Genomic DNA, 10,170 nt, shown 5'->3' with positions numbered 1-10,170 from the left:
ATGATTTTTTTTTTTTTTGTTGATAAAATACATTATATGATTAAATATACAATAGATGATATTATCATTTCATGGGATTTCTTCTGCACCAGTACGGAGGTAAACTTTTTCCAGCTAAGATGTAGAGTTTGGCTTCAGCCCCCCAAATTGTAGTCTCGGCTAGGATTTTTATTAAAGACGTAATATCAACCTTTTCTCAAATTTCAAAAGCTAGCCTCTTTTTATCCCTTTTCACCTTGCACATGGCCAACATTATGATAAATATTCCCTCAACTGGTAAAGGTAAAGTGCGAGTCCTGATAGCAAAGAGTCAGGACAATGATAGAGTGTTAGCGGCAATCTAGCCAAACTTATATGCCCCACATATCAAAGTATAGTCTTAAATACAGTATAAAATTACAAATTTTTTTTTTTTTTGAGAAATATAAAATTACAATTAAGAGAGGCGATTACTCCAAGGTCAATTTTAATGTCTCCATCAATGGCTTATAGAAAAAAAACTAATAAAAAATTTGAAAAAAAAAATGTTCCCATAAAAAAAAAGTTAGGAGTTTCAACCAGAGAAGCAACTGTCTCTTATCTAGAACTTTAGAAAGTAACGTTTGGGTTGCCAGTCTCTATCAGTGTGACAGTCATCACTCATCAATGCAAATTCAAAAGGCTCCCCTTCCCTCTTTTTAAATGTTAGAACTTGCGAAGTGTAATTTATAGGAAATTAATTAAATATACCAAGTGGTTTAAGAGCTATTTATTGAAACAATAATGATCAAGAATTAGAGAAGATTGAGGAGGGAGAGAAAGAAAAGAAAAGAGTTTGAAATGAAGAGGAGAAGAGAGATGGAGAAGGGATCAGAGATAAAGTCTGCCATTGAAGAGCTCTCTATGATGGCCAAACTTAAACCTAGTGATAATCATGATGCTGCAGCTCACATCCCCACAAAGCCTTTTCTTTATGTCTGCAACTTGTTTGTTCAAGTTCTTGGTAGGTCTTCTCTCTCTCTCTCTCTCTCTCTCTCTCTCTTTTCTCTATCTCACAGTAGCTCTTCTACTTGTACATGTAGAAACTCACAAAATCCTTCTGTGGAATAAATCCTTTGGCAGATAAGATTGGACCAACAATGGCTGTTCTGAGACATGACATAAATCAGAATATTCAGGTACTTCGAAAGAAAATCAGGGCATACCAAAAATATCCCTTTTATTCTTCTTTTAAATTTTTGGGCAGTATTACCCTCCTTATAAGTATCTCTCCTTAGAATTTCTTCTATGAATAGAGTAGTCATGATTTTTGGAACATCTTGCTTCTCTGGTTTTTATTAAAATTGGTTATTTTCTAACCAGAAATTAATGATTGAGAGATATTTGTTTATTTATCCTTGATTAAGTTCATTTTCATGTTCTCTCTCGTGTTATAGAGATTGGAAATGGTGCATGAATCCGATCCTTCACTGAATTCAAATTTGGTTGAGATATTGAAGAAAGAGGCCAGTGAAGGCAATGCAAGAAAAGCTAAAAGCTGTAGTAAAGCCTTTCTTTGGCTTACCAGGTAAACATATCTATATCTTTGTCTTTTTTAACATTAAAAATTTTAATAGAAATAAAAGGTATGGTGATGTTTCGAATCCAATATAATCCTAGCAATCAAGCAACTTTTTCTGAGAATGTTTATGTCGCTTGTAACAGGGGAGCAACCTTTCTTTATTGTAAATAAATATTACTATTAGACTACAACTTAGTGCAGTAAGTAATAACATTAAATCTCATAAAAAAAAAAAAGTAATAACATTAAATGCGATAAAGAAATAAATGTGTCTACCTAAAAGTCTGTAGCATGACAAATTTTTTGTCTTCAGTTTGCCAATGACGTGTTAAACAAAGTTACGAATGCTAATGGTCGTTAGTCTCTTGTCCTGTCCATGCCATCTTGTTTATGGTTTCCACACGCCTCATCTATTTGCTTATGGTTTCCACACGCCTCATCTATTTGTCACTGCATGATCCAATAAACAAAAAGATTATTCCCCTACCCCCCACACCCAAAAAAAGAAAAAAAAAAAAAAAACCTTTTAATTCTAATCCGATCGGATCACAAAAGATCATGCCTTTTATTTTATTTTTTTGTTTAGTTTGGATCAGGTGAGATGAGTTTGAAAATTTTTAATTCTTGAAATTGAGAGGATTTGGAGGTAGGGGAGAGAAGGGGAAAGGTTTCACTTATATTAAAAAAAAATCTAAGTTTTTTTATTTTTTATTTTTTATTTTATTTTTTTAATTTTGCCCTTATGATAAAAATTTATATTTATTTCTTTAAAATTAGCAAATAGATCATAATTGTCAACTTAGAACTATTCCTATCCAAATGGTTGGCCTAGTAATTCCAAATGCCTCATTAGAATCATGATTCATGAGGGCTTAAGCTCGAAATTTCTCACTAGCATCTTGGGATCATTTTAAGGAATTCTTCCTTATAATTACTTAGTATGGTAGCAATACACAAATCCGGAAAAATAATCAAGTGCTCGAAGAATTATGGATACCCTCATTAGCTAATAATATTAATAACAATAATTTTTAAAGTGTTCAAACAAGGGGATAAATATTTATTTCTGTTTCCAGTACCTAATTATTAAAATATTCAAGTAAGAGGGTAACCATTCCTCTCTTGTCTACTCTCTTTCCCCCTTGCCCTCTACTCTTCTCTCCCCACACTCTAAACTACTGAATACGTCATAAGAATTAAGGCTGTAAATAGGCTAATAGCTGAGTCAAATTCTTTTTTTTTTTTTTTTTAATTTTTATTATTATTTGTTCTTCATCCTTTTTGGCGAACTATTCTCATCTCAATTTCAAAATCTAATGGCTATATAGGCCTAGGTATTTAGTTATATATACAAATAATTTCGTTTCTCTCTCCAGATCCATGGATTTTACTGTGGCATTATTTCAAAACTTAGCAAGAGATCCTGAGCAGAGCATGGTAGAAGCGGTCGAAGAGTCTTACAACCTCACTTTGAAGCCATGGCATGGATGGATATCATCAGCTGCTTTGAAAGTAATAATACCTCCCTCCCTATATATCCGTTCCTTTTATCTTCATCACTTCTTTTTCATCTAAGTGGGGTGAGTCAAATTGACTAAGTTTGAGCTGGGAATTAATGTCTGTCTGGCCTAGGCCATCAAGGCTCTTCATGTCTTGTTTATCTTCATGAGTACTGCTTTGTTTTCTTCTAGGTATTGTCTTAGTGATAAGCTTTGTCAAGCATTAAGGCATGATCATGCGACAATATGCTGCATCTGCCTTTTTCAACTTCTCTTTCAACTAACAAGTATTGTGTTTGCAGGTAGCTCTAAAACTAGTGCCTGATAACAAAACCTTCACCAATCTCCTAATGGGAAAAGAGGATAACTATGAGACCCTTAAAGAGCAAATGCACACCTTTATTTCATTACTTTTACCTTTTCTAGAGGAAATCCACTCTATCCTGGTACGCTTAAGTTCATGATTGCTAACACTAAATGCATGCAGTTCTTCTTTTTTAATTTATCATTTTTTGTTTGTTTGTTTGTTTTTGTTTGCAGAGGGTGTATAACTTGGACAGGTTAAAGTCTACCTAAGAAGATACCACAGAAAGAAAAGAGGAACATATATATATATATATATATATACAGAGTTTGGTTATTTTGAATAACAATGAATCCCCTATCCAAAAATTCAAAATATTTATCTCTTCCACAATTTAAAAAAAAAAATATATATATATATATATATATATAATTTAATAAACCAGTGCCCTTAGAGTTAGAGCATTCCATAAAAAGATAAAAGAAATTTTGAATTAAATTGTGGGATTGAGATCCTGTGCAATAACTAACGGTTAAAAAATTGAGATCAGGCGGGGTGCAATTCTTTTAACATGAGTTGTTAATTTAATCTAACGGTTAAAAAATTGAGCCACGTCAACGATCCGTGTGCTCATCTCGTCAGATCCAAAAATTCAAAATATTTATCTCTTCCACTAAACCTTTGTCTATGGCTGAATCTCTATGGTGATAACTAACGGCCACCAATCTTACACCACCACTGGTGATGCTTGCTGCTGTGGGTTTCTTTGTTTTCTCATTCTCTCAAGCCCAGTCGTGGCCGAGCTTTTACTATGTGTGTGTATATATATATTGTAAAATAACAGAGAGTAGAGAGAATCTGTAAATCTCATTAACTGAAAGAAATGGTACAAAATGAATTGATTAATTTTAATTACCAACTAAGCTCTTTATATACAATCTCAAAACAGAGCATTATCTCCAGGCGCTAAAACTAACTAACTGTATTTCAACTAATCAACCAATTACAACTTTACAGTTGGCTTTCTCTCTAACTGAACTCGGTGCTCTTTCACACGTGTGGCCTGTGTGACTTCATTAACCAAAACACTCCGTTTTGAGTCCCTTCTTGCCTCTGTCGTTTCACTCTTCAACCTTGCTTTTCTTCTGTTGTTTTTAGTGCTACTACTTCTGTCGTTTGTAATGCTTCTAACTTCAACATATATATATATATATATATATAATTTAATAAATCACTGCCCTTAGAGTTAGAGCATTCCATAAAAGACAAATGAAATTTTGAAGTAAATTGTAGGCAGCAACAAACAGTTTCTCATTTTCTGACTATTGTACAAAAACAATTTTCACAATTTTCAATGAAAATTTCGGTGAATCCAAAATTATCCATATATGTACGTACCAATGGATGCACTGAACATCAGACTGGGAAAGTGAGTTTGGGCAGCAAATTAAAAATAATAATAATAATAATAATGCTAATAGCACCGAAAATGACATAATTTTCATAAATATGTCTTTTTCAATCACAACTCGCCATGAGGCAAGTTGTAACACAAATTTATATCAATTTTGGTGGCATTAACATTACTAAAAAAAAAAGAAAAAAAAAGAAAGAGTTGTGGTGCAGTTTATTAACAGGTAGGACCCCTTTTAAGTCGAGTGGGAAATGGCAGCGAAAAGCGAAAAAAGTCTGCGCGTGGGGAAGTGAAGTGTTGGAAGAGAGTAGATCTTCTTTACTTGCATACATACTACAGGCGGAAATGTTAGAAAATAATACATTTTTTACGATACCCTTTGAGTTGTAAGAATTTATATATATGCCACCGCAGGACTATAATTTATCTCTTAACTCCTATGTTCTAGCAAATTGGTCACAACTTTCTCTTTATATATATACACACTATATTACTTTTTAGAGCATTCATAACAAAACATTTAAAAATTTTAGTTTTTAACACTTCAAAAGTCTATTTTATCTATTTTAATATCTTGAAAGGCTACTTTATTTATTTTAACACTTTACTTTAAAATACACATAACTTCAAAGGTTTATTTATTTATTTTATTTATTATTTTTTTTAAATAGGACAAAGTTTAGCTACAAAATTGGTTGTAGTTTAAGACTACAACTCTACATAATACCTTTTTATTGAAGGTGAATTTTGACAAATCCCCCATTAGATTACATCTTTTTCTTATATTCTCCATATTTGCAAAATTTCAAGAAAATTTTAGATTAATAGCTATGTCATCAATAAATTTTTTTAAATTTCAAGTTTTTTAATTTAAAATTATAAATAAAATATAAGTTTAAAGATCATATAATAAATAATATTTGATTGACACAAAATTTGACATGTGTATTAAGAGTGTAAAGAACATGCAATTCGACAGATAGATTTTCAAAATATGTAGTAATATATATTTTATTGAGTGAGTTTATAGGAACGAAATTGGAATTTAACCATAAAATATCAACTATGTAGTTAATAGTCATTAGTTTCAAACTATATTTTTTATTGGCATCTCGAGTCTAAGAGACTCGATTTAGGAGCTATAAATCGAGTCTTTTAGGGTCGATTTTTATGTTTTGATCGGGTCTGAGTTGACACTTTTTCTACGTGGTGTCCACATGGAAATCGAGTCTCTAAGACTTGATTTACAAGCCATATATACTTTCACCACAACACAGCAAATCAGAAATCAGAAATCAGAGCCCAAAAAAAAAAAAAAGCTGAAGAAGAAAAGAAAGCCCCAGGCAGCGGCGACCCAGGGCCAGGCAGCGGTGACCCAGGTCGGTGCGACCCAGGCCTCGCGCTAGCCCAGGCCGTGCGAGCCCCAGGCGGCGCGCGAGCCCAGGCCGTGCGATCTGATCTGATGTTTCTCTCTCTCTGATCTGATCTAAACTGATCTTTCTCTCTCTCTCTGATCTGGTCTTTCTCTCTCTCTTCTCTGATCTGGTGACTGATCTGAATTGATCTTTCTCTCTCTCTCTCTCTCTCTTCTCTGATCTGGTGAGGCGCGTCTGAGACTTAAAATTTTTTAAAATTTTTTTGGTTTAGAAATCGAGTCTTTGAGACTCGATTTCCACGTGGTTGCCACGTGAAAAAAATGCCACATCAACCGATGAAAATCGAGTCCCAAAAACTTGATTTATAGGCCCAAAATCGAGCCTTTTAGGCTCGAGATGCTACTATGTTATATACTTTCCGAACCCGGCCAACTAACTATAAAGTTTGATATTTATGGCTAGTTACCCAGATTCCCCGAGTTTATAGCCTTAAGTTACAACTAATTTTGTAACTAAAATTTGTCCATTTAAATATACCTTCTTTATTATTTCTTTTTTTATTATTCTTATTCTCTCATCTTTCTCTATCTTCTTCTCTATCTCTTTCGCTTCTCTCCACCCACACCTACTACATCTCTCTTCTCTGCCACCCACCCACTACCACCAACCAACACCACCAGTTAAAAAAAAAACATCAAACAAGAACTCACAACCCATTGCCAGCCACCGCCACCACCACTAGGAAAAAAAACCCATAAAACTTTAACCATAAAAAATAACCCACAACTTGCAACCCACTACTAGCCACCATTACCAGGAAAGAAAAAAACCGACAAACCCATTACAACCACACTCACAACCGGCCACAAAACCCACCACATAAAAAACACAAACCAATCACAACCAAAGCCAACAAAACCCATCACCACCACACCCATAACCAGCCACAAAACCCATCACAACAACACCCATAACCGGCTACAAAACTCATCACCGCCACAATAGAGAGAAAAAAAAATTGAAAGAAAGAAAAAATAAATAAAAGAAAGAGAGAGATATTTTTGGCCATAGCTTAAGAAGTTTTAAATTAAATATTTAAAGAAAAAAGAAGAAAGGAAGAGGAGGTAGGCGAGAGATATGGAGAAGAAGAGATGAGAAGAAGCTTGGAGAAGAAAGAGAAAAAAGAGAGAGAGAAACGGATGGCCAAAGAAGAAAGAGAGAGAAGAGGAAAAAAAAATTTAAGAGCAGAGGAGAGAGAAAGGTATAAAATAATATATATTTTTTATAAGTTTGGAGCTACAGTGAGCTTACGGTAGCTTAGTTGCTATTTTTTATTTTTTATTTTTTTAAGTATAGCACTTTTTTTGTAGCTTGCATTTTGGCATTTTAGTTGCTAAAATAGCATTATAACAATTATACCACCTATGTTGCGAATGATCTTAAGATGTTTTTTCAATTTAAGAATGACATTTTACCGGTCTAAAATACCATCAAATCCAATGTTAAATAAATGAAAACAATTAAGGACAAAACAATAAATATATGTATCTTAACTCTCCTAAAAAACCGCCCAATAAAATCATTGCACTTTCTCCCATCAGTTTACAAATTGAAATTTATTGTTTGTTTGGATTCAGTGTTTTCACGTTTGCTTGTTTTCTTTTTTTTTTAAAGACCAACACCTGACATGAATAGTGCACCAAGGGATATAAACGGTAAAAAAGAGTAAATAGTAGCCGTAATATTTGACTTTTTAGCTACTTTTCAGTATACTAGTGGGTCCTGTGTACTATTTACGAAACCCACAAACCTCTCTTTTCAGCAAATTTTTCATTAAAAATGGGTCCCACAATATTATTTACATATTTAAAAATTATTTTGCTACAGTATTTTCAGTTTTCAGCAAAATAAACTGTATCTAAACGGACCCTTAAACGCTCAGTCTTCCACTTATTCACAATTTCAAATTTCAATGTTTGTTCAATCTCTACCCTCAAGTATCCTACAAATTCTGAAGAAAAAATAAATAAAAATAAAATAAAAAAACATGCACAAGAAGCCAATCTTCCTACGTTACTCTAAGCATTAACCATGCATCTTCGCATTTTGTCAAGAGCAGTGACAAGCATGAGTGGAGGCAACCACGCAAACAGAGTTCCAAGGTATTTAATCATATATTTGTTTCTACTATTGTCATTAATTATCTAATTAGATAATTGAAAATAAAAACACTCACAAAACCTGGAATTTGTTGCAGATTATTCATCCGAGGAGCACTACTGCCACCTGAGCTTCGATTCACTAGACTTCCCTATATTGCTGCTTGCTACCTTTAGCGGTGAGGGTTGACTGGAGGCTACAGCTATTCCTCACAGCGATGACGAATTGGCAGAGGGATGGGTTTATAATTTTGTTGTTGAGCATTAAAGATAGGCGCGGATCAATCCAGGGATCGAAGTTCAATGGCAATTCGTGTTTTCATTCTTTGTTTTAAGAGAGTTGTAGGACCAATGTTAACGTATATAGTGTTGTGGGCTTTAGGCCCAATTAAATTACTTGTATAGCACACACACATATTTGTACTGCACACATATGCCTCATATATAAAGGCACCTATGTACATTCTTTTAAGGATGAAATACAATACAATCATTCAGTATTTCTAACATGGTATCAGAGCCACCTTCTTGTGGCCATGGTTTTCTGTCCTTACGGTATATTTAAGAGCAATATTTGTCTTCCTAGGTGTTTTTTTTCGCTGCGTTCATTTTCTTTGGCTTCCTACTGCTGCCGTCAAAACTCTCTGGTATAGTCATGCCATCATTAGAAGTCGCATCAACACTGCAAGACCATTGCCTTCCTCAAACTACCGTAACAGAGCCAAACTTCATTCAAGGGATCTTCTCAACCTTATCAAATCTCAAGATTTCATCAAACTTCTATCTTGAGTTTGAGAGGGGGTGTTAGAGATATATTAGCTCATTAACATAGGCCCAAGCCTAATTCTACTTTGGTGCAAGCCAAGTCTCTTACTTGTACTAGAAGTCTATTAGTCTAGGGTTTAGTCTACTATATATACACATATTATGATTCATTGTAACACATGATTTGTATTACACTCTAATATATTATTGATGTAGCCCTTTAGGGTTTCCTCCGTGGATGTAGGTTGTTAGGCTGAACCACGTAACCCTCGTGTGTTATTGTGTTTTATACTTTATGCTTTCTCTTCCGTATCCATACTAGCATATTTAACATGGTGTATCAATGCTACAGATGGACTTGAAATCACTCATTCTACAGATGGACTTTATATTACTCAAGCCAAGTATGCCTCTGAACTCTTGTCTCGCGCTGGACTCACTGATAGCAAGACTGTTGACACTCCAGTTGAGCTTAATGCGCATCTGACTCCCTCAGGGGGGAAACCATTGTCTAATCCCTTTCTTTACAGACGCTTGGATGGCAGCTTGGTTTATCTCACTGTCACTCGTCCAGACATTTCCTATGCTGTTCACCAGGTAAACTAGTATCTGTCTGCTCCATGATCGACTCACTATGCTGCTGTTCTGCGCATTCTTCGATACCTAAAGGGCACTCTCTTCCATGGTCTTTTCTACTCTGCTCAGTCTCCTCTTACTCTCCTTACATTTTCTGATGCTGATTGGGCAGGAGATCCCACTGATCGCAGGTCCACCACTGGTTATTGCTTTCTTCTTAGTTCTTCTCTGATTTCTTGGCGAAGTAAGAAACAAACTCATGTGGCCCGCTCCAGTACTGAAGCAGAATATCGTGCCCTTGCTGATACCACATCTGAGCTCCTTTGGCTACGACGGCTTCTCAAAGACTTAGGTGTGTCTACATCCTCTGCTACTCCTCTTTATTGTGACAACTAGAGTGCTATTCATATTGCTCACAATGATGTTTTCCATGAACGGACTAAACACATTGAGATCGATTGTCATTTTATCCGTTTTCATCTTGTCCATGGTGCTCTCAAGCTGATCTCAGTCTCCTCTAAAGATCAACTTGCAGAT

General features: G+C 34.7%; 1 protein-coding gene across 2 annotated transcripts; it reads left to right on the top strand.

Moving 5' to 3' along the window:
- Positions 1-657: 657 nt before the first annotated feature.
- On the top strand, positions 658-3,636 carry LOC112007202 (glycolipid transfer protein 3). Of its 2 annotated transcripts, none has more exons than XM_024039510.2 (6): positions 658-982; positions 1,102-1,157; positions 1,416-1,546; positions 2,917-3,052; positions 3,342-3,485; positions 3,580-3,636. In XM_024039510.2, exons 1-6 carry the CDS (start codon positions 820-822, stop codon positions 3,613-3,615), a joined length of 666 nt encoding a protein of 221 aa, XP_023895278.1. In that variant the 5' UTR covers positions 658-819; the 3' UTR covers positions 3,616-3,636. The 2 variants fall into 2 exon arrangements, with proteins under 2 accessions (XP_023895278.1, XP_065638851.1); XM_065782779.1 differs by having other exon boundaries at positions 659-982; positions 1,062-1,157.
- Positions 3,637-10,170: the final 6,534 nt, after the last annotated feature.

This window comes from Quercus suber, unplaced genomic scaffold (genome assembly GCF_002906115.3).
Source record: "Quercus suber isolate HL8 unplaced genomic scaffold, Cork oak 2.0 scaffold_315, whole genome shotgun sequence".
In the NCBI taxonomy this organism is placed as follows: domain Eukaryota; kingdom Viridiplantae; phylum Streptophyta; class Magnoliopsida; order Fagales; family Fagaceae; genus Quercus; species Quercus suber.
The sequence above is the reverse complement of the archived record's forward strand: the minus strand, read 5'-3'. Positions and strand labels throughout refer to the sequence as shown.

What these genes read in the sequence shown, in the direction of transcription:
- LOC112007202 (XM_024039510.2), top strand. Translation starts at nt 820, where the DNA reads ATGAAGAGGAGAAGAGAGATGGAGAAGGGATCAGAGATAAAGTCTGCC. An exon ending in ACATAAATCAGAATATTCAG is followed by an intron (nt 1,158 to 1,415) that starts GTACTTCGAAAG and finishes CTCGTGTTATAG; the next exon opens with AGATTGGAAATGGTGCATGA. An exon ending in GCCTTTCTTTGGCTTACCAG is followed by an intron (nt 1,547 to 2,916) that starts GTAAACATATCT and finishes TTCTCTCTCCAG; the next exon opens with ATCCATGGATTTTACTGTGG.